A 25888-nucleotide genomic window follows, 5' to 3' on the forward strand; every position below is an offset into this window, starting at 1 on the left:
ATTGATTTATATGATTTGAATAGATGGGTACAGCATGTGGTAATATCTTCCCCGGGATTGGAAGCCATTACCACATTAACCCTTGCAGTGTCTCACTTCAGATTTCATGTGGCACTGACTAGATATAATATCCCAGCACCTTGGTGGCTGCGCTGCTCAGAGAGCCTGTCCGGCCTAATACCAGATTCCTACCTTTGCAGTGCGTCACCCGCCGCTTCCCTTGTGATTACAGAGACAGAAAGAGAAATCTGGGTAAAGAAGTGTTTATGGTGAACGGTTAGAGTCACCTACTGCCAATGGCAACACCCTCCCTTCTCCGGGGCGAGTCACCTACTGCCAATGGCGACCCCTTTCGCCTTTCCGCGGGGGGGGTGGGGGGGGCGGGCGTAACATACTGCCAATGGCAACACCCTACCCTCTCTGGGCGGAGGGTCACCTACTGCCAATAGCCACACCCTCCCTTCTCTGGGGGGAGTATCACGTACTGCCAATGGTGGCACACTCCTGTTACCGCAGGGGGGGGGATAACGTACCGCCAATGGCAACACCCTCCCCTCTCTTGGTGGAGAGTCACCTACTTTCCAATGGCCACACCCTCCCTTCTCTGGGGATGGGGGGGGGGGGGGTTAGTCACCTACTGCCAATGGCAACACCCTCCCCTCTCCGGGAGGAGTTTCACCTACTTTCAATGGCGACACCCTTCCCTATCTGGGGGTGAGGGTCTCCTACTGCCAATGGCGACACCCTCCCCTCTCCGCGGGGAGAGTCACCTACTGCCAATGGCCACACCCTCCTCTCTTCGGGGCGAGTCACCTACTGCCAATGGCGACACCCTCCCCTCTCATACAAGGAGGAAGTGGCACAAACTAAACTGAGCTGCTGTAAGGGCATCGTCTAGTATCCTGATAGCTGGGACAAGGTCTTATTGGAGATTGCATCCTGATGATTTACAATGATACATTTCAGCAGAAAATGATTCATTATGGTCACAATACATTCATAAAGGCTCCCAATATCCAGGGCTAGCCATACATTGTAATAAGTGCACTCATTAATCTCTTAGGTCCATACACACTGGACGACTATGCCCAGCGTGTATTGACAGCGATGAAAATCATTGCTGCGGAGAAAGCCGCTCAGTGCATACACACTGAGCGGCTTTCCCCCTGCCCGGCGCCGACGGAGGGGGGAGGATGGCATTGTATAGCGGAGCGCTATGCAAAGCCGTCCTGAAAGCCGCTCATCTGCTGGTATAACCAGCAGATGAACGGCTTTCCCAGCAATGATGCGGGAGCGCGCAAAAGCCATACACACTGGGCGACTGAGCTGAAAGCCGCTCAAACTTGCTGATTTGAGCGACTTTCACCTCAAAGTCGCCCAGTGTATATGGGCCTTTACTCTACCCTGGGCATTGTTACTTTGTTTTATCAGGACAAACAAAGCTTTCCTTCTGGTAATTTTTTTCAAGAGCTGAAGTTCTCTGATTGAAGAATTGAAGGTGTCACATGAAAGCACCCCAAGAGATTTTCTCTATATATATTTGCAGGAAAAAATGGGCACTCAGGGACTTTCAATCAAATAGTGAAAGCAGGACAGGCTTTATTCATAAGTCAACGTTTCGGGGTCTCCCCCGTCGTCAGGACAAACAATGGTGAGTGACCCGGCGGGGTTGTGCCAATCTCTGTCCCGGGAGGACTGTTCAGGAGACGGGCCTGCTCAGAGGAGTGGGGTGACGTCACTGGAGGTCGGTCTCAGCAACACCCCCCCGGAAGCGAGGCACACAGATGCAGGGGACTACACGGTACACATTTGTTTCTGGCATATAAGGTAATCTGGTTCTTTGATTATGTTTCTTTTGATTGCACAGCACTATATGCACTTTACCTGTGACCTGTCATGATGTAAAGGCATATCTGCAGTAGATTTGGCAGAGCAGCAATGTGATACCTGCCTAACGCTTGGCGCATGCCCTGCAATGGAAGTAGAACACCCCCCCCCCCCCCCCCCCCCCCCCCTTATGGTGGATGCTATTGACTGGATAAGGACTCACCAGCGCTGAACATCGGTTCCTTGGGTTTGCTGGAGAAAAAAAAAAAAAAAAAAAAGGAATGGGTTTAATTATTTAAATGCATTAAATCGGAAAAACAAGAATCAAATTAACACACAATGCCAACCCCAGGGTAGAACCTGAGTACGGGATGACAGCCGCCATATACTCAGCAGAGTGACATTTAGTGGAGGCAACACAGAAGAGGCGGAGCATGCATACAACTTGTGTGCAGAGAAATACACACACACACACATATACACACACACACACACACACACACACACACACACACACAACCCCCACTGGTTTTGTATAGGACACTGTCACCAGGTCAGCTATATGAAGGTTCGACATACATTACGTTGACCACTGGAGGTGGACAGGGCTCACGTCAACACCTGAAATAGGTGGACATGGCTATGTCGACAGGGTCCGAAGGTCGACACAAGAATTAGTTCAACAATGGGAAGGTCGACAGTTAAAAGGTCGACATGAGTTTTTCATGGTTTTTTTTTGAGCCGACGCGTGCAGAAAGGCGGTATTTCACTCCCTACCATCCATTATTGTGTGGTTGGAGAAAGTAATAGTGTGCTGAGCGCATCGAGCCATGTGAGGGGACGCGGTACACCGGTACAGTGTCTATGTCATCTTACGTTGAAATTCGGAACAAATAAAAAGGTGAAAAACTTATGTCGACATTTTGACTGTCGACCCAATGCCTGTGTCAACCTTCCGACCTTCAGTTGTCAACTTATGTACGTCAACCTTCATACAGTTGACCCTATGGTCCATACCCATTCTGTACCTTCATCATTTATTTATATGGCGCCACAAGGGTTCTGCAGCGCCTAAGGGGGGTATTCAATGTCGTTCGAGCTCCCGCAGCCATCTCCCGACGGGGGAGATGGCTGCGGGGCCCTATTCAATGCCGTCTTCCCCGACAGCATTGAACAGGGGTTTTGCGCAGAGCGAGCCCGACATCACAAGCTGTCGGGCTCGTTCTGCCGAGAAAAGCCGGAAATAGGCGAGCTCCCGGCCGGAGCTCGTCTATTTCCGTCATCAACTCGCGGCCACGCCCCCTTCTCGCCGCTCGGCGGCCGGGACATTGAATCCCGACTGCCGAGCTCCATGCGAGCTTACCAAGAACGGGACAGGGGCACGGCTGTTGCGCTAGCTCGACAGCCGTGCCCCTGACATTGAATACCCCCCTAAATGAATACATGAGTGGAAAAAAAAAAGAATTTGCACTTCGTGGTTCAGCGGCTGCCATTGAGCTACAACACTGGTGGTCTCTTATCCTTACAGAGAGATAAAGTGGACAAAGAAAGTATCAGCTCCTGTCATTTTCAACCTCACATGACAGTTAGAAGCTGATTGACTGGTACTTTATCTCTTTCCGCAGCTATACACATAGACTTCCAATACATTATATACACATGCAACTGTTCGCTCTTCTGTTTCCTTCCTGGGCCTCCACACCCATCAGTCCATGCGACATGCACATGGGGAAGGCCTTATCAGGCGCACATCCCACTTCCTGATTACATGACACGGCCACAGGAAGTCGCACACAAGGACGAGGTCCCGCATACATCTACAGTTATGTAAAAGCTGGAACATAAACACGCTGTGAGGAATGTGCACCGAGAGGACAGATCACATTCCACACTATAAATACATTTCTCTGTATTCTATTCTAGAACGCAGAGATCGTACAGTATTTCCGCTACCAGCGGCTTATTATACCAGTATCAGAAAGGCTGTGAACAAAATAACCTGCACTGAACAGATCACAGGCCAGAAAAGGCACAAGGACAAAAAAAAAAAAAAAAAACTAGAATCTTGGCACATGACACTAATCAGACATGAAATATAATACACAGAAGAGAAGAAGGTATACTGAAATAAAAGCCATTAAAAAATATAATCAGCACAGTTCAAAATTCAAAAAGTGGAGCAACTGCCAATCCAAACTGACCCCCCCCCCCAAGTGACGAGGTTAACTTTAAAGTCACTCTCACACATTGGATACAGCCAATTAGTTGGATGAACCAACATCCATGAGAATACAGCACATGAGTTCAACAAGAAGTGACATCACAAGTTCCTGGTTACAAGAAGATTCATTGGTTGATTTGGAAAAATTGGTTCTGCCCTCAAAATTGAAGCACACAATGTGCAGTCAGCAGGAATGTAAGTATGACGTTGGCGGAGGACACGGAGAAGGATTACGGTGATCTCTACCTCTCGCTGTTCTTCTTTCCGCTGGAAGAGCTGCTGGTGGATCCAGCGCGGTTCCGGCTGTTTTTGGCATCACCGCCGCTTTCCCTTCGGCTGCCTGGAGAGATGCGTTCTGTAGAGTTGGTTCGTTTGACATTGCTGGGGACAAAAGATGACAATTCACATGAAGGCAGGGTATTTATGCATGTGTAACTAAAAGACTAAAATGTTATGCAGACATTCAAAAAGGTACCAAAACAGCACAAAGGATTGCGATACCCTTCATAAGTCATGGAGATGATTAATGAAAAATCATTAGATGGTCACCATTAAATGATTTTTCCTCCCTTTGTGGATAAAAGTCTATACTTCATTTTATCCTGGACGGAGATGACCGAAATGGGGGCGGGAGCTGACGTCATGTGACATCACCTGGCTGCGCCGAGCAGGCATGAACACACCAGCCATCACAGCAGTACGTCCGGCATTTCTATGGGTGCACCTATAAAACACTGGGCGGTCACCTGCATCCGGCCCCTGCCCGCCCATCAAGAAGTGAGCACCCATGCAAAGTGTGAAACTCACTGAAGGCATTCGCACAGGGGCACATATCTACTCAAGCGCAAACCCCCACTATCAGACGAGGGAGCGAATTCAGACCTGAGCAGTAAAGTCTGAATTGTTCCCTTGAGAGCTGAAGAGGCTGACAATTAAGAGGTGTCAGTTCTGCCTGTAGGTGACCTGTCCAAAATCCCCCAAATCTGCTATTGGTGATATTCTGGTGACAAAGAGTATTGATCCAGAATAAGGACAACTGACACAACGATACAATGTCATGTACTGTGTACAAATAAAGATTTTCAATTCAAAGTTAAAACTTTACAATGTAACAATTGATTCAGAAATTCTTCCAGTAAAAAAAAAAACCCACAATGAAGATACACCACAAAAGTAAAAAATAAACCATTTACCTTACGGTGGCTTTAGTTAATTTACATGAATTGTAGAGACGCACAGACTTGCTACAGCCAGAAGGGTGCAGGGAGGAAGCAGAGTAATGAGTGATACAACAGTACAGCATGTACACAGGAGAAACACAGAGAGATGCACATAGAACGGATATTATCGCTGCTCTGTCTGATGGTGGGATTATCACCGCCAGAGAGAGGTCAATGCGCCTATGGTTAGAAATATGTGTGGTCCCATTTCTGTGAGTGGCATTTATAATGGAACATAGAAAACAGCCATAGTGTAAAGGAGTAAAAGAAAAAAAAAATATATATTTTCATATACCATTATATAAATAATATATAAATAAAACAGATAGATAGATAGATAGATAGATATATAGATAGATAGATAGTTCATAAATACATACTTTGGGTCAGAACTTTGAAAAACTCATTTTAAAATAAACATTGACAGCACAGGATATGGGGCTTATTCTGGTACATTTGCCCCCCACCTCCCCCCCCATGTGTTCACACGGGGGAGTGATGTTTAGTGTCTGCGCAGATGCATTTCTGTGCATGTGCAGACTGCGTGGGGTGGCGGGCCGGTGCAGTCACATATGGGAACGCCCAGCGTTTTACAGGCGTTCCCATGAGAACGCTGGGAGTTCACCAAAAAAAACGCCCCGATGAAGCGGGGGCAGCCAGCTGACATCACCAGTTTCAGCTGCCTGTTCACTTCCTCCCGAGCAGCCACGCATACGTAAGTGACTTGAGAGTCACTTTTGTATGCGTGCACCTTCACCATCATTCGATGGTCGCCGACCATCAAATGATGTGGGTGGATCACAATAGGCTGCGAATGGAGGTTACTGCTTAACCTCTATTACTGTGTAACCTCCATTCGCAGGCCCTGTGAGGGAATCGCCCTTGCGAATGGGTGGCGGCCTGGCCACAATTCGCAAGGAGGGTATAGCGGACTCACAAGGCTGCGAATTCACAGCCTTGCGAATCAACCAGAGTCACCCCCATAGTCTGTACAATAGGTAATAAGTGTAATTTATGATCCACCTTAGAATTTAATATGGAAATCATGGCTTTCGTTTGGTACAGAAGTCAACTGACTTTTGTAAGAGGACGTCAAATTTGGCCAGATCCTAAATTTCGATTCTGCGCAAGCCCGAGTTTGGTGCATGTCCGTCTTACAGAGAGACGGGGAGAAGGTTACCAGACATCCCCTTTGCTCTGATAGTCAGAGGAACACTATAGGAATCAGCGATTTGAGATACAGATCACACTAACTGGACCACACAACTTGTATTACATGAGAGCAAGACGTGGACATTGGGCCCGATTCAGGCGGCTGTCAATTTGCTGGGTTGGCGTTGCAAGCAGCTCCGAATTGGTCCTATCGGATGAAGAGCTGACAATCCAGTGCCTGGAGCGCTGTGTCCCCCATATTTCGGGTTGGGGGGGGGGGGGTGTTTTACCTTTTGGACGCGAGTGGAACAATATCCTTCCTGGTCCCTGACGGAGATGGCAGAGAGCTACTGGGTTTCTTTGGTAAGATGGTTTCATTGTTAACAGCTGGTCTCAGGGGCAACGTCGGGACCATTGGTCTGGCTGCAAAACAGAAAATTAACAATTACAAAGTGGTCGGCAAGTCTGATGCGAGTTCCTCTTTAAAACTACTAGTGGCAAAAGCCAATGATTTTATGACCCAAAATTTCCCAAAAAAAATTCCCCAGGAAGCAAAAGAAGGGAGATGGAGGTCAGACATAAAAAAGGGGGCCCTGGGGTCGGGGTAGAGGAGAAAAATTAAAGTTTCTTTAACTTTTAACTTAATGCAGATTTTCTAAAGTATTTTTGCATTTATTCTGAATTAAAAAAAAGATTCAATTTTATTTAAATAATGCAGTGTCTTAACCCTTTGATTGCCAAGCGAATCTGTCAAAATAGGTGTGAAAATTACCAAGCAAACATCATAATGACCTGTAATGTTACGTGCAGGGCATGCTGGGACGTGTAGTTCTACAACAGCTGGAGGGCCATGAGTTGGACACCACTGCCTTAGTGGAAGTACTAATGAAGGTCTATATTGGTTGGAGATCCAATGAAACGCACCTTTGGTGGGTCCCTTCCGGTTCTGCATACAATGCTGCTCCTCTGACACATTCAGTCGCCTCACTACATCGGCCAGGGCAGACTTCAGCAGCTGGATCTCGTCCTCCTGTATCTGCACCCGCTGCTCCAGGGATGCGATGCGATCGGTCACCTCCATGGTGCTCGAGGCCGAGGCACTGTCATCTGTAACGGGAGCAGACCGACAGTCACCCAACTGCTAAACTCCACATTCTGAATTCCAACATCGGAACACATTGACATCACGAATGCAGCTTATTTATCAATGAGTTTATCATATGCCACAAGTTTTGAAACTGGTTGCGTACGGAAAAAAAAAATGGTGATCTGGCTAATCAGCTCCCAACTGTCATTCTCAAACGCATGATAGTATATATATATTATATATATATATATATATATATATATCTATCTATCTCTCTCAACAAATCTCCAAATGCGCTATTAAAACACAATTTTTGATGGTCGCTGCTGACACTATCCTCTACTAGTTGGGATAGATAACTAACTACACCAACAATAGTGTCCTCAGTGCCCTCAATCAGTAATGTCCATCAAACATTTCAATATGGTACTCTTTACTTAGAAGGGCGCCCACGATTTTGATCGTGGGCATCGTTAGTAAAAAATCTCGGGCATCTCGGGCATTGAATGCACTAAAAAATCGGGTGCGATCAACCGACGAGATGCCCGAGATTTCCCATAGGGAACAATGTTAAATGTCTCAATTGACCCAATTTTCCTGTTCAATGCCTCAATTGACCCGATTTTTCCATAGGAAACAATGTTAAATGGGCCACAGAGGCCAAATAGGCACCCTGAAGTGTATAATGGCCACCCGAATTGTTAACGCCACCCCACGATCAACGTCAACCCGAAGCGTGGCGAGCCCGCGAGGGGCGGCGGTACGCGTCCTACGACCTTTTCATACCCCCACTATCCACGTCGGCGTGGAGTTGAGAATAGAAAGTGTGGCGAGCGCAGCGAGCCCCGCGAGGGTACGCGGACAGCTGTGAAGCCCGCGAGGGGACGCGGATACCTGTGAAGGTATCCGCGTCCCCTCGCGGGGCTCGCTGCGCTCGCCACACTTTCTATTCTCAACTCCACGCCGACGTGGATAGTGGGGGTATGAAAAGGTCGTAGGACGCGTACCGCCACCCCTCGCGGGCTCGCTGCGCTCGCCACGCTTCGGGTTGACGTTGATCGTGGGGTGGCGTTAACAATTCGGGTGGCCATAATTCACTTCAGGGTGCCTATTTGGCCTCTGTGGCCCATTTAACATTGTTTCCTATGGAAAAATTGGGTCAATTGAGGCATTGAACAGGAAAATCGGGTCAATTGAGACATTTAACATTGTTCCCTATGGGAAATCTCGGGCATCTCGTCTGTCGCATCGCACCTGATTTTTTAGTGCATTCAATGCCCGAGATGGCCGCCCTTCTAAGTAAAGAGTACCTTCAATATATAGTAAAAATATAAAAAATAGTCAAATACAGTTGTAGTGGTTCTTTTTGTGAGAAGTTTTTCTCTTTTTGTTTTCAGTACATGTGACCAATAAGGGTATTGGTCACATGTACTGAAAATAAAAAGAGAAAAACTTCTCACAAAAAGAACCACTACAACTGTATTTGACTATATTTTTACTATATATTGAAATGTTTGATGGACATTACTGATTGAGGGCGCTGAGGAAACTATTGTTGGTGTAGATTATATATATATATATATATATATATATATATATATATATATATATATATATATATATATATATATATATATATATATATATATATATATATATATATATATATAGATATCTCAGCCCCATAATGACTACATCCCATTAGAAACATAGAATTTGACGGCAGATAAGAACCACTTGGCCCATCTAGTCTGCCCCTTTTTTTAAACATGTTACCTCAAACCATATTTGATCCTTATTTTTTTGTAAGGATATCAATATGCTTATCCCAAGCATGTTTAAATTGTACTACTGTATTTACGTCTACCACCTCTGATGGTAGGCTATTCCACTTATGTACTACTCTTTCTGTGAAAAAATTCTTCCTCACATTTCCCCTGAATCTTCCTCCCTCTAGTGTCAGTGCATGTCCTCGTGTTCTGTTGCTCCTCTTCCTGTGAAGAATGTCTCCCTCCTGTACCTTGTTAAAGCCCTTGATATATTTGGAAGTTTTACCGCTGGCACTAAGAATGGTAACCTAATTGGATCATCTGTAATGGCGCTTACCATTTATCATGTACCCTGTACATTAGATCTGATGGTAACACTGGCTTTGTCGCCTTAAAAAAAAACAAAAAACATCTGTACCCTTCCCTCGTTTCTCTCATTAGCCGCGCTCCTCGTCACCCTTCTCTACCCCAGCTCTGATCATGCCATCTGTAGTGCGACAAGAGCCCACTTAATATTCACTGACCACTTTCTCACCATTTCCAAATCACAATACCCCTTACTACAGTCTCCGCCTGCTACCTGCACGGATTCCACCACCTGGCACAAGTCACATTGTATAATGAGCGAGTGCGTATGGCATGTCAGTCCTAGCTCAACATGTCGAACAGAGGGCAGTTCTGAAGCCATTTGTATAATGCACCCACATACGAAATGATGGGCCTCATTTATAAAGTGATAATTCATAGCATGTGAGCTCCAGCCAATCCACTCCCAACTGCCATTTTTTCAAACACTTGACAGGAGCTGAACACATGACCGGAGCACTATTTATCATACAGAACAAGTTTAATACTCACAAAAGCAATGGACATCGGGGTTTAGTTATTAAGCCGTGGACGGAGATCTAGCCCCTAACTGTCAAGTTATAGGCTGTGTTTGAAAAGTGATAGTTATCACACCATTACCCTTGTGTTGATCTCTTTTTAAGGCTTACCATCATATCTGCACATGTTTGAAAAATGACAGTTAGGGGCTGGTTGGTACTTTATCTCCATCTAAAGTTTAGTAGGCCGTTAGTAATGAGTGTGACATTCTTATACAGATTTGCTAAGCCTTAAAACATAAAGTGGCGAGAGATAAAGTACCAGTCAATCAACTCCTAACTGCTGTGTTACAGGGTATGAAAAATGACAGTTGTGAGCTGTTTGGTAGTTTATCACTCTCCACATTATACTGCGGAGTACATCTGGCTTAATGTCCCCTCACTCACATGCTTCATTAAGGACATAGGGCTGAACCGTGAAGTATGTGTAACAACCAGCGACACAGGCAGTCTACCCACAGGAACAGAATTTGCCTGATCCTACATGTACTGTATAGGCCAATGCAAATCTCTCCAAAGCCTGGATGAGCACAAAATGCAAAAGGTTCTCTTAACAGATGGATCCAACAGACTTCCTGGTAAAACTTTATTAGGGTCGACATTGACAGAAGGTCGGCATGAACATGGTCAACACAGGAAAAGGTTGACACAAGATTTTTTTTTCCGCGGACTTGATATTTTACCATCCCAGTAGACCTATAATACTGTGCCAAGTGCAGCGAGCCATGCGAGAAGATGCGGTACACTTATCGACATAAAAACCCGTAAAAGTAGGTCGACCTTTTCCTGTGTCGACCATTTTCCCATCGACTTTTTGCTTGTGTTGACCTTCCGTCGATGTCAACCACACTCACATTCGACCATATATACCATAACCACTTTATATAGGTACCTGGCCCTTGGAGACCTTACCAAGGGCTACAACATGTGCGCAGGCAATCATTCCCAGACTGCACTAGGGTCAGAGTTGTTTGGCTGCACAACACTCCCAGTAATACCCCTTTTACACCAAAATCCCTGGTCGGACCCTGGTCTTTCAACACAGGAGTTTCCAGGGTTGGACCCAGATTCATACCCCATTAACACAGCACTGTGACCCAGGTCGGACCCAGGTCTGCGCCGTTTCCACTGAACCTGGGTCAGCCCTGCTTTTCCCTATGGATGACATTAAAAATGGCCATTTTAGGACTGATAAACTGCCAGCCAACCTTCCCTCAATGATTTCCAATAAAAATTTAAATATATGACAAGTTAGCATTGAAAAATTTTGGTTTGTTTATTTTGTAAAATGTTTTTTCAAACAGTTATATTCAGTGCAGCATCTCCCATGTGCTCCCCCCAGCCCCCTTCCCCTGCAGCAGCAGACCAAAGCTCCCCCCAGCCCTCCCTACCTGTATGCTTCCTGGCTGCTGTCTTCACTTCGGATATCCTTTCAGCGCTACCCGAATGTCCCAACCTGGGTTGGGACCATTTACACCGCCCACGACCCAGGTCCAACCAGTGTTCAACCCTGGTCAGAATCTGTGTAGGAGACCAGTGTTACTGGACCTGGGTTGACCCCTTTTACACCAACGCTGACCTGGGTCCAACCTGGATCTTTACCTTGGTGTAAAAGGGGTATTACTTAGCTGGCCTATTAATGACACGCCACAAGTAACGGCCAACGCAAAACGGCAAAATATGCCAAAATAGAGTGCTGGTTATCATGTGCCAAGCCAATTACATACCCGGCAGATACATATGTTACTGCAGCCGGTGGCTTCATCGGGAACCAGTGACTCCTCGGCCTACTGTTACCCAAACACCAGAGACGCCACATGACAAAAGCGATGAGGTAAAATGCAGGGGGTGTGGCGTCACTAATGACGTCATCAGAACCCCAATGTGCAATGTTGTAATCTGCGGTAAAAACGCAGACGAGGCTGCGTTCCACGGCAGCTGCTGAATTACAGGAAAAAGGGAGAATAGAGGAAACTTCGGGACAAGACTTCATTGAACATTCCTTGTCCTTCTGTGGTAATCTGGCAGTGCGGAGCACAGACGTGACATTTAAGCATTATGACATAATCTTCTCATAAACAGACAACAGATCATTGTGCCTTATGCCACGCTGCCAATACTGCACAAAGATAAGAGCACAGCAAACATATCGCAGCTAGAAAAGTGCAGAACTTTCCAGTGTTGCGCATTATATGACAGCCCACCAGCATCGTGGCATGGAAGCTTCATTAGCAGGAGATGGAAATGGTGGAGGCTAAAGGGGATGCAGACAATTTACGGACATACAAAATACAGTCTCCGTCAAAATGTCCATATTCATTATACCAAAACAGTCAAAATGCCAACATTTAAAATGTTGACACGTCAAAACCAGAAGTTTTTTATGATTTTTTTTCTTTGAAATCGATTTGTTCTTACTTGACAATCCAAGTGGGCATAGAGTTAGGATGTGCCATGCGAGAGGATGCAGTACACATGTATGGTGCCCGTATCAACAGACACAAAAAACTTTTTCACATGTCGGCATAGTGGCTTGGTCGGCATAATGAAAATGTCGGCATTTGATCATTGGTATTTTGAATGTTGGGAAATCATAATGAACCCGATTAAAGCTGGGTGCACCCTGGAGCGATGTTGTGTTGATTTTCCGTTTTGTGACAAGTCGCTTACGTAGCTCCATGTATACTTCAATTATTTTTGCACACCTGATCTCCCGTGTAAAGTGATTTGCACAAATATGCTTTCTTTGGCTGTTCTGGATTGAGCCCAGTGTTGCCAAGCTCAAGTCCTCCCCGGGTACTCCCTGCAGACTCCTCCAGAGTAGGGGACCAGTGGGAATTAGCTGACACTACTCAGGAAGTGTTGCAGCAGTGTGCCGACACATACCCAGAAGTAGGAGTCTCTAATTGCCGGAATTGGTTCTGGTTGAGAGATCTACAGTGTGTAGACAGTCAATAGGTCTACCCCAAAACATCAACATGCAATAGGTCGACAAGGTCAAACGTCAACACAAAAATATCAACAGCGTTAAAATGTTGACAGTCAAAATATTGACATGAAGGTAGACGTGTTTTTCATGATTTTTTTTTTTTTTTTTTTTAACTGGCTTGTTCTTACTTCACCATACATGTTGGCATAGAGGGAGAATATAATAGTGTGCCAAGTGTATTGAGGTTCCGAGTCCGAACCGAGCATAAGGAGCCACATGAGGGTATGCATTACCAACTGTTGGTGGCCAATCAAAGCAAGTTACATTCAGAAAAAGAATACACCATTTATACACAGAGCGATAAATCAGGGGCCACGCTCGCACAGAGCAATAAATCAGGGGCCACTACCACAGAAGGATAAATCAGGGGCCACGCTCGCACAGAGCAATAAATCAGGAGCCACGCTCGCACAGAGCAATAAATCAGGGGCCACTACCACAGAAGGATAAATCAGGGGCCACGCTCGCAAAGATTGATTAATATGCCCCTAGATGCAGTGCTAGCTAATAACAATGTATTTATACAGTGTAACATCTCCACATTCTTCTCCCCATACTCCCAGAACACCTACAGACACAATTATCACTTAGCAAAATCCATGCTAAATCAGGCTGAGGTGCTAATCCCTGAGGTGGGAGATTATCACGGATCATGTGCATGACAAAGATGGAGCTTTACCTACACGAAGGCCGAACACTCGCGCTGTGATACAAAGTTCCTCTGTATGTCTCTGCGACCATTATTCTTTATTATATTATTATTGTTATCATTTAACCTGAGATATGGTCTATTGTGGCTGCAACTGGTTCTATATCATTTTTGGCCACAGACACTCTTACAGCCCGCCAAAAAGCATGGAGCGCAGGATACAGTGACTACATATATGGTGTGACTGAACTAGCCATCTGTCCCAGTCTCACACACGTACATACACACACACACACACACACACACACACACCTTGCTTTCCACAAATTCTCCCATTCTGACAGTATCTTCATTACAAAATTCACGTCAGCCACTAATTCCAGGCCAGACGAATAAATTAGCAAATATATTTTTAGTCATATCTTCCAATTACATACAACAGATTCACTCAGTCATGCCTCAAATGGTTACGAATACAGGGGCAGATGTATATTAAACCTGGTGCTCCCAACTGTCATTTTTGAAACCTAGCCTGTAACATGGCAGTTGGGAGCTGATTGGCTACTGCCTTATCACCTTCCACTTTACCAGGCTAAATACATCTGCCCTATAGTGTTGCTTTATGAAATACATTCTACTTTGTTGATTTAATTCAGAGCGCTGTTATGTCGCAGTGTGCCGTACTTGCAAGTGTTAAGCCACAAGATCCAACTTAAGTGCCCGTTGTGATGCTGTCTGTGCCGCACTAGTGCAAAACTGCAACAACCATCTAGTTTTGTCAGTTTTCTATTAGCAGAAATCCACTAGTTGGACTAAACAGCTGATTTGAATAGCTCCGGGAATAGAATTGACTCCTAGGGGCCACCATACAGCGACAGAGACCGTACGCCAGTTAAAGCTCCATGATTCCATCAAATATGGCCCTTAAGGGGCATACACATGGAGCAAATGTGTGCTATTTTCTAAGCAATCTGACTAGATTGCTTAGAAAGTAAGCACAGATCTCTCTGTGTGTATGCTCCAAGAGATTAAATATCTCTTGCTAACTAAATCAGTGCATGCCGTCAAAATCTAGTCAGATTGCTTATCAAATTATTATAAATCTCTCTGTGCGTACAGAATGAGAGATACTGATTGCAAGCTCTCATTCTGATCCTCTACCTGGCCTTTTTTTGCTTAAGCAAAATTGCTTAGCACAAATCTCTGCGTGTGTATGTGCGCTCCATGGGAGATCTTGACTCCAGCAAAATTGCTTAGCACAGATCTCTACGTGTGTATGCAATCTGTTCTAGTGGCCCCTGTATATGAACAGAGCTAATCCACATGGCAGCTATCACTCAGTAAGTATTTAATAGTGATGTTCCTCCCTCCAAACATCCCACACATGAGAGTAGATTTAGTGAAGTATGAACACTCCATAACTCCCGATCGTATGATATATCTCCATGCCAAAAGGCGTCAAGAGAGTACACAGAGGAGGTTGAGATCCAACTGATTTATCTCACTAGTCACACTATTGAGATGCTAATTTCACCTTGTTACAGATGAGAAACTAATTGGCTAAGATGCCTGGCAACAGACATAAAGCTGGGTTACTTGCGCTCATGCCAGGTACTCACACACAGATGCCCAGGAACACTTGGCGAGCCTGCCAGGAGAAGTTACTCTAGCAGAAACTTCTTGGCCGATAGCAAACGCAAAGGAATATATCATCCACTTCTTGCTCTTCCACATGAACTCACCGAATGCATGAAAGGTAATATAAGGGAACATTCATCATAACACAATAAATGATAAAGGTTTCCACCAAATCACACACATGCACTGAAAAAATAAGTGCCAAAAAAAAAAAAAAAAATTGTGCTTTAACATCAATTTTTTGCTCATACCATTGAAAAACAGTACAGGTTAAGTATCCTGTATCCAATATGCTCGGGACAAGAAGCCTTTTGGATAACGGATTATTCCGCATATCAGAATATTTTTATGTTTCAATGAGGTATCTTGAGGACGGAACCCATGTGTTAACACAAAATGCATTTAATGTTGTATAAAACACATGAAATGTACACAAATATATTTTATTTGTGCATGAAACAAGGTTTTAAAACATAAAACAAAGTTTTGTAATATCTCAGACACACAGGGGTAGATGTATGAAGCAGTGATAAGGGAGAAGTGATAAAGTGCCTGGTACTTTATCACAGGCCAATTAGCTCCTAACTCTTCCTTCCTCAGCCTGTAACTTAAAAGTCAAGAGCTGATTGGCCGGTGATAAAGTATCAGGCAATGTATCACTTCTCCTCCCTTATCACTGCTTCATACATCTACCCCTAAATGTGATGCTAAGTAACCATTTTCTTGAATATATTAAATGCCAGTTACACATCCCATCCCCACTAGTGGCTAGTTACATACCATGCACCCACTAGTGGCCAGTTACACATCACGTCCCCACTAGTGGCCAGTTACACATCACGTCCCCACTAGTGGCCAGTTACACATCACGTCCCCACTAGTGGCCAGTTACACATCACGTCCCCACTAGTGGCCAGTTACACATCACGTCCCCACTAGTGGCCAGTTACACATCACGTCCCCACTAGTGGCCAGTTACACATCACGTCCCCACTAGTGGCCAGTTACACATCACGTCCCCACTAGTGGCCAGTTACACATCACGTCCCCACTAGTGGCCAGTTACACATCACGTCCCCACTAGTGGCCAGTTACACATCACGTCCCCACTAGTGGCCAGTTACACATCACGCCCCCAAGAGTGCCAGTTACATATCACGCCCCCAAGAGTGCCAGTTACATATCATGCCCCCAGTAGTGCCAGATACATATCACGTCCCCAGTAGTGCCAGTTACATATCCTGTCCCCAGTAGTGCCAGTTACACATCACGTCCCCAGTAGTGCCAGTTACACATCACGTCCCCAGTAGTGCCAGTTACATATCCTGTCCTCAGTAGTGCCAGTTACAAATCCTGTCCTCAGTAGAGCCAGTTACATATCCTGTCCTCAGTAGAGCCAGTTACATATCCTGTCCTCAGTAGTGCCAGTTACACATCACATCCCCAGTAGTGCCAGTTACATATCCTGTCCTCGGTAGAGCCAGTTACATATCCTGTCCTCGGTAGAGCCAATATCCTGTCCTCAGTAGAGCCATTTTAAGATATCTCCAGTAGGGCTTTTAGTAAACAAAAATACATTCAGGAAATTATGGTTTTCGGAATAATTTTGAAAACGGATATCCAGATAAGGGATACTCAACTTGTATATTGATTGGAGAAAATATGTGAGTGAGGCTTAAAAGTCAGCCATATATAATCAACTTTATTAAGTTTTAAAAATAAAAAATAAAAGTTTCAACGTATAATAGACACATACAGCAGGACAAAAGCGGGGGATAAGAGTTGTCAAGGTTGCCGCAAGAAGCCCACCACTCTAATTAATACACTGCATTCCCATAAATATTGTATTAGGGCAGCCTGTCGCCTCTCTGTACTTTATGTCCATCTCTGATCCTCAATTAGTTGATTAATATTGACCAAGTTACATATATGGCAGGTGGTGGGAGAGGCACAGATCTCTGCTCGTGACACAGAACATGGCTAGATCTGTTCTTCTGTGAAATAGGCCGTTTTGGGGTGTGAACTGGGTAGTAGCAATGTAATCAGACATAGCCACCCTGACTTGTGAGTGTCGTGCGGTCAAGGCTGAAAGTGTGTGCCAGCGGTGCCTTGCCTTCTGCCCATCTGCACTGTGGGTGCACCGCTGTCACCTAGCTAGTCTACAGAGCAGAGGAGATGCCAGGCACAGCAGTCACTCTCCATTAAATCAATGGGCGGCTGCTGACTGGCCGAGAGAGCCATCTGTCACTGCTCTTAGCCAATCAGCAGGTTCCCATGGATTTCAAGAGGAAAACCGCTGACTGGAGTAATGTGAATAACGGACACTACTGTGTGGTGTAATATGAATTGGTACTAATATGTGACCACACCCCTTCACCATAAAGCCACGCCTTTGGTGCGCACGGTCCATGTTTTCAGTGTGTGTAAGGAGGGTGTGGTGGTAGAACACCCCGACAGTCGGGATTCCGACAGTCATTACCCATATGGCGGAATCCCGACTGCAGGGTGAGTACAAGGAAGCCCCTTCCCCGCTCACCACGCTGCGGGCACAGTGGTTCGCTATGTTCCCCTCCTATTTTATTCTCCCTCTATGGGGGTTGTGGACCTCCATGAGGGAGAGTAGCCGCTGCCAGTGTGTCAGGCTTTTAGCAGTCAGGATTCCGACGGCTGGGTAATGAATAATGGTAAAAGCCATTTGCAGCTTATTGCTAGAGCGCACAACTGGTATGGAATCCAGAAGAACTCGCCACGTTTTACCTGGCATTTCTTACGACTCGTGTATTGCGCAGCTAGAATAAGGGGCCGTGCGCAGCTCACGTAGAAGCATCGCCAGCAGACCTGCAGTGTGTTACACAGCATTAAGCCTTACGTGTCACACCGGGCAGGAGAACACATAGGTTTCATCAGAGGGCAGCAGTCCACGATTGCTAATACCAATAGCAGGACGGAGGTCAACGCCAGACTCTACAGTCTATTTGCAGTGGGCGGCTGGGAAATTATAACCCCTTCAATGACGGAGAGATTCCTCCTGCGCTGAGCTCATCAGTGATAAAAGGAACCACTCATGTAATCAATACGCGCAGTCAATAACGTAATGGCCATTACTCCTAAAACGTTTTACTGCGGAAGCCAGATCATTCATTGAAAATCACTTCTGATTACAAGTCCAGATTTCCTTGGCAGGACTTGGGTTGGGTGCCGGACGGGATCCCGACAATCATTTACCCGACGTCGGGATCCCGACTGTCAAAACGCTGACAGCCGGGTGCCCGACGGCCACCCGCTATTTTCCCTCGTGGGGGTCCACGACCCCAATAGAGGGAGAATAGAATAGGTGGCTCGCGTAGCGAGCCACCGTGCCCGCAAGGGGCTTTTTTGCGCTCGCCATGCTGTCTGACTCTGGCCAGTCGGGATCCCGACTGTCGGAGTCCCATACCACACCCCTTGGGTTTTATCCTGCAAAATAACTAAAAAAATAATAATAATTTTAAAACAAAGGCCCAAGTAAACACTATACCTCCCAAATACCAGGACAGCGTGTACCTCTAAAGTGTTTTTGAGACTGATAGATATTTATAAAATGACTAATTAAAGCCTGTCAAACTGATGGCTTTTGCAATGTACTTTCACTTTGACCTGTGACAGTTTTTAGCCCAAAAACTCTCCACCCCACCCTATCTGCTCCTACCCCCAATCTCTGTCTTCACAGCTCCCTCTCTCCATATCCAGCAAGTTTGAAACAGATCAGTGTCCCTGCAAAAATTGCTTTCACTTTCTGTGATGACATCTTTTAGCGCACAAAAGGAGTAATCTGGTCCGTAGAGTGGTGGTCAGCGGCAGGACTTCACCTACATCCATAGTAACACATGATAATGTGGATCATTTCAGACCGAATACTAAAAGGGCTTAGTCGCACATTTACCATTACTGAGCTCCCCTGGCGTAACAAATACATTAACACTAAAACGACCGGGTTCCCATTGGCTTTGTCCTCTCTGTGAAATTCTAACATTTATATTAAAATTGGGAACCGGGTGATAGGTCCACAGTCAGTAGGTCGACACCAGCAAATAGTGGACGCGGCAGTGGTCAACACATGAAAAGGTCGACATGCATTTTCACACAATTTTTCTTACATTTTTGTTGGACTTTTTCATAACGTAACGTCCACGTGAACTCCGATAGCGAGCGAATGGTCAGCGCTACATTATTTGGGGTCGGCATACTCAGGTGTCTACCTTGACACACAAAAAAGCATGAACTCATGTCGACCTTGTGCCCATGTCGGATCTAGCCACGATGTATCCTATGAGCCACACCGTTACATTTTCAGCATGTGGTAGGACCTATTACTGATACGATAACAAGCGCTACAGGTACAATTATGATCCAGAAAAGCTCAAAACATGTAAAGAACAGTGAAAATGTATGTTCTGTTTCCATGTAATATACCACCTCAGCAGGGCACGTAAGGTCCCCTTTCACACACACACACCAGCAGCCGCCGGGCGGCGAAACCCCGCAGGGCCAAGAAGTCTACAATGATCGGGATGGCCATAGCCGTCCTTTCCAGTGGTGACATCCGGCTGCAACTAGGCGGCCGGGCCGTGACCGTCCCGTGTGAATGGACACAATCCTATCCATTATTAACTAATGTGTACGTCACGGCTTTTGGCTGTGCGGGTTTTCGCCGCCCGGTGTCAGCTGGACCATGTGAAACCCCCCTAAGCATGTAAGACAGCCTGTGGCCCTCCGCTGGTCCGACGTAGCGGTGCTGCTGTAATACACATTAATGTCTGTACGGCCTCAGGGCGCCATTGTGGAAGGCACACTTCCGGAACACTCCAGATGTAGTCAGGACGTCTTATGTTTATACTTGTGCTTCACGGGAAATGATTTGTTTGATTTAGTACAAGTACCCACAATCTACACAACGCTGGTGCAGCGAACCAGTTTCATACTGTCTGTGATACCCGCAGTAATATATTCCTCAATAAAATGCCAAAATTCCATCCTGTAGTTTAACATCTTAAGATGTTTTTCAACCCAAAATACAAAACGGTTTGATTACAGTATAGAAAGCTGTTTTATAAACAAAACACGTAGGGGCTTATTCACTAATAAATGCTACAGCCCAGAGAGGTCATGGCTCCCAACAATTAATACCCCTAGAATGTCTGTGTGTGTGTGTGTGAGTACATGTTGTAGGGAATATAGATTGTAAGCTCCACTGGGGCAGTCGAGAGACATAAGTGTTTAAATACAGTATCTCTGCAAAGCGCTGCGGACTATGTGTGCACTATATAAATAACATCAGCTATGTAGTTGCGGCATGGCAGCAATGGCAAATGGGTCCGTTACTTAGAAAGTACCATTTATGCCTTTATAACGGACCTAATCGCCTTAACGAATAGGTACTAGAACCGGTTTGTCTAGAATGTATTTCCGTCTAACAATGGGTCTTGCATGACTTAATAGCCAAGTAAGAACTCCAATTAAACAGCCACCTTGCTCACACCCACCGGATCATGTTCTACTCCAGAAATCCTATACCTGCTTCTACCGACACCTAATTTTCTACCCATCCTCTAGTGAAACACAATTCCTGGGTCTTCTGTACACAATGCCCTGTGCAGCTGCCAACAGGAACATATAATTATGGCGCTCACATAGGCAACGTAAACTCAACCGCACATAAGCACCATCCACCTAATACCACATGTCATACGCCAGACTATTTTTTAGTTTATCGGAGCTTTTGTCTGCTTTACATTTTTAAGTATGGAGTTTATTCCTTTTCCTGTCTAGATCATGCATGTGGACGTCTGTTCTCATCAAGAATCCAACATCAAAGGCCTGGTGTAGCACCCTTATGTTTCCAAAGCCCGGAAGTAAATAGAAACTCTCAAATTCCGCAGCCAGAAAATACTACATAGAGATTGCACAGCATACAAGAACCTCATCCGACCGTTCTCCGATACCTTTTTTTGTTGTTGCATGTTGCTTGGTTCTGGCTAGGAAAGGTCAAATAGGTATGTCCAATTGTTTATGAGGTTGCTTTATTACCCATCCCAAAAACCATTGTGTGTACACAGCCTCATCGCAGCGGACGGGACCCGGCGGGGTGCCAGAATCCCCAAGTGTAAACATACTTTGTGATGCCAGCAGACAAAAAGCAGGGGCTCTTGCTTGCAACATCCTCCATGGACAGAGAATGTTGTTGATGCCGCGCTAAAGCATATCAAGTTAGCAGTTAGAATGTAATTACTAATTCATTAATTGACTTCTGTATCATGAAGCCCTGTACGATGGCCTACACCAGAGATTCCGAAACTCAGAGGCAGATGTATTATGCCTGGTGGAGTGATAAAGTGGAAGGTAACAGCGCACCAGCCAATCGGCTCCTGTCAGGTTACAGGCTGGGTTTAAAAGGTGATAGTTGGGGGCCGATTGGCTGCTGCATTATCACCGTCCACTTTTTCACTGAATTAGTCTGCCCTTCAGTCCACAAGACACCCCAACATGACAGGTTTTTAGGATATTCATGATTGGACACAACTGATTTATTTTAGTACCTTATTCAGTTTGATTAGCCCACCTGTAAGCAACAGTGGATATCCTTAAAACCTGGACTTTTAAGCTGGGTACACACTAGTTGACATATCTACAGGCTTATCGGGCAGCCTGTTCTCCACACGCTGCCCAATCGGTTGGGACTGACATCCAAACTGGGCGGGCGCATTTGATTAAGAAACCAATCATCGCCTGTTCCTGCAGCAGCTGTACACAAAGAATGACGCGCCGATATATCGCGCATCGGCTGTGTTGTACAGCTGACGCGCTATATATGAACGACACCGTTCACAGACATATCGATAGTACACACTGGGCGATGGTGAATTTCGATGTCATCACAGATGATTGTGGGGATGCTAAACCTATCCCCAGAGCCGTAGATCTACATGCAGCAGTAAAGGGCAGCTCAGTCCTGCAGCTGTATCACAGGGCGCTGCAAGAGTTAAAAAACTGGTCTGTTCACTCAGCAGATCATTCACCTCTATGCTTACCTTAGTTGCAACCGATTGGAGAAAAGGTCTTTCTCCAGTCTACAATAGCCGCATTATAGCTCAGACAGCAATAATTAACGCGGTTTCCCCTTTTGCCAATATGAAGTCACCCTACACCCAGCTCATCCCAGGGAAACACAGGCGTGATCCAGGGAACGGGGACAGAGGCACTGAGGTCCTTTCCACAGCACACATGCACAGGAAGTATCTGGATAAACTCTCCCAGACGGATTCTCCAGCAACGCGCCCGTGTTGGATAAACCAAATATTATCATCTATATATGTGTCTGTGAGTCTCCAAAACACTGCCATCTGCTGGCAGAGAGTGAAACTACATCTCTTTCTCACACATGCACAAACACAGAAGGTAGCAGACTAGCTTTCGAAGCTTTTGCTTCCTGCAGGCTTACTATTTATATACATTTAACATCGAATATGTGAGAGCAGCAGGCGTTCACACATAGCTCATTTAAAGCCCCGCGTGGATGGGTTCTATGTGCAGATCTGATAAACGGATATTTTACTACAACATCAGCCTCAGGTGATTGGGAATAGTTAGCAGATGTTACTTGAGAGCAGCAATTCTGTGCTGTATATACTAAAGGCAACAAAATTGTAGTTAAAAGGCAACATATGATATATAATACCCCTTTTACACCAGGGCTGAGACCCGGATTATTGTCTGGGCCGGGGATAGTTATAAAAGGGGTAAAAACAAACAAAAAAATAACCCGGGTCCTGTTACTTGGTGTCCGACCCAGCAAGTGTTCCTGGTTGGACACGGGGCTTCCCCGGAGTCAGGGGCCGTGTAAATGGGTAACCTGGGTCATCCGACCCAGGGGCCCATTTCCTTCAATCAGGGAGCCCCAACCTCCGGACCGCAGCGCCCTGAGGTCGGTCCGGAGGTTTTGCAGGGGCTGCGTACAGCCTCAGCTGCTGTCTGCGGTACTATGCAGACAGCAGCAGAGGTGAATGGATGCCTGCGTGCGGCATCCCTTCACCTCATGGACGGAGGCTGGGGGCAGCCCAGCAGCTTACCTGGGTGCTGGGTTTGCCCCCAGCTTGTTGGCCGGCGTTGCAGGAGTGACGGTCAGTGGGTTTCCCGGCGATTGGAGATGATGTAAATCGCTGAGCGCCGGCTCTGGGCCCGAATTCACCGGCGTCCGCTACCCGGCATAATTCCGGGGGATGGCGGTGTAAAAGGGAACAACTGCCGAGTCGCATCCAGGTTCGACCTGGCAGTTTTGGTGTAAAAGTGGTATAACAGGCAAAACCTGGGAAATCTAACATAGCATAGACTGATAGCATGCCATAGAACATTATTACATGCGTATTTGCTCATCCATGTATTGTCAGGCGCTGTGGAACCCTTATGGTGCCATATAAATAAACGATAATAAGAACACCAGCTGCCCTAAAGAGATGGCCTACAGTATAATAATTCTAGTTCCCAGCCCGTCAAACTAATGGAACACCACAACAGTAATGTCAGCGCTGGCGGTTGTGCGCGGAGGAATGGAGTAACACAGGAATTGCTGTGTCGGGCACCACTTAGTGGTAGGGTCGGATCAGAAGCGCATTACTATCATTTCTGTACACAGCACCAGCATTTGTATGCACTGCGGTACAGAGAATATTTGTCATTCACATCAGTCTATGCCCCATTGGCGCTTACAGCCCTAAACATACAACTGACCAATCAGCATGCTTTCAGAGTGAGACAAAAAAGTCAGACAATTGGGATAACATACAGACTCCACACAGATACAGCCATCATTGAACTCGTAGCCTCCATACGGTGAATCAGCAATGCTAACCATAGTATTACAGTGCTGATACATGATGTCATAATTATTATCACCAGTTATTTATATAATGCACACATATTCCGCAGCGCTGTACAGAGAATATCTGAATACTCACATCAGTCCCTGCCCCAATGGAGTTTGCAATCTACATTCCCGACCACATACACACAGATATTTTAGTGTTAATTTTGTTGGGAGCCAATTAACCTACCAGTATATTTTTGGATTGTGGGAGGAAACCGGAGTACCCGGAGGAAACCCACACGGGGAGAATATACAAACTCCGCACAAATTATCTCTTTCCATACTGACATTTCATAAGTTGATGAGTCGCCCCCAAACACTGGCATCTCACCTTGTGCCCATAACATTTCTTTAGACTTTCATTGCAACCATGCTGAAGACAACATTCCTATTATTCATTAACAGGCTTGTCTAACCAGCCGCATTTATGGGACTGAATCATTCCAGAGCTGAAACCTGAGGCACACCCGACACTGATTAGTGATACATGCATAATTATGATAGATCTATACACACACACACACACACACACACACACTTTACATACTGCACACTTTAAGTGGGAACCAATTAGTATTGAAATGACTTCACCCTTCTACTACCTACACACCGCTAATGTAAAAGATTATGGGTGGTCGATCCTATTCGGTGCGGATGATTCGCACTCGCGAATCATCATGGCACTGGGCACACTTTACAGGAGACTGAATTTGATTAAAAGTGCTCGCACCTCCATAGGTCAGCCCAGCGAAGGGTGCAAAATTGGCTTAATTCAGGTGCAGTTTTCAGCATTTAAACGGCATCCAAACAGCAACTCGCATCCTTCGGCACTAATAGGATTGCTGTCGGGACCCTCGAACCTGCATGCCATTACAGAAGCATAGAGCCGGTATGCGACCCAAGTGCCGGATTCCGACTGGATCGCTCATACGCACATTTGCAGATGACTGCGATTAGAAAGCTGCCGCCCAGACAGAAAAAAAATCCCTGCCCTGTGCAAGTCTGCGAGTGAGTTGTGAAAATACCGCTATCCTGTCGCACATCTATACACAATTCCCGAACCATCAAACGATTTCCCAGTCTGCGGAAATGTGAGGAATCCTGACTCTTAGACAACTTTGCGAGAGACCGGCGCTGACGCCACACACCCTCCCTTAAAACGCACGGTCACGTCTGCGTTTTTTCCGACACTTCCATAAAACAGGCGGTAACCGCCCCTAAATAGTGACTTCCATTTGCGATTAGATATTTTCGCTATTTGTGGCGCTAGTTGAGCTTGCCCATGCGTGTAGCGATCTGTACGCTGCGCAGTCATTCCATAATCTATAAGATTGTGAATTCAGGGTTCATGTCAAGGGTTGAGATTACCTGAAGGATAAATAAGGGGCAGACTAGATGGGTCAAATGGTTCTTATATGCCATCATATTCTATGTTTCTATGTCTGAATCAGACCTGACATCCACTACAGAAATCCATGAGAGCAAATGCCCAGCTACAACATATAGAATACCTGCTGCCAGACGACGGCGTTCTGTGCCAGGAGATCCTGGTC

At 45.8% G+C, this 25888-nt stretch overlaps 1 protein-coding gene across 6 annotated transcripts in view; it reads right to left on the reverse strand.

Moving 5' to 3' along the window:
- EML1 (EMAP like 1) overlaps positions 1–25888 on the reverse strand; it is a 74620-nt gene that overhangs the window by 24227 nt on the left and 24505 nt on the right. For 3 of the 6 annotated variants that reach the window (XM_083166322.1, XM_083166317.1, XM_083166319.1), the window contains exons 2-7: positions 7345–7527; positions 6711–6843; positions 5242–5292; positions 4295–4429; positions 2051–2079; positions 193–219 (exon numbers count right to left, since the gene is read on the reverse strand). In XM_083166322.1, coding sequence (XP_083022448.1) covers positions 193–219; positions 2051–2079; positions 4295–4429; positions 5242–5292; positions 6711–6843; positions 7345–7527 — 558 coding nt within the window. The remainder of the gene's footprint in view (positions 1–192; positions 220–2050; positions 2080–4294; positions 4430–5241; positions 5293–6710; positions 6844–7344; positions 7528–25888) is intronic. The other 3 variants (XM_083166318.1, XM_083166320.1, XM_083166321.1) reach the window with 3 other exon arrangements.

Source organism: Crinia signifera, chromosome 12, assembly GCF_055691185.1.
Source record: "Crinia signifera chromosome 12, ASM5569118v1, whole genome shotgun sequence".
In the NCBI taxonomy this organism is placed as follows: Eukaryota; Metazoa; Chordata; class Amphibia; order Anura; family Myobatrachidae; genus Crinia; species Crinia signifera.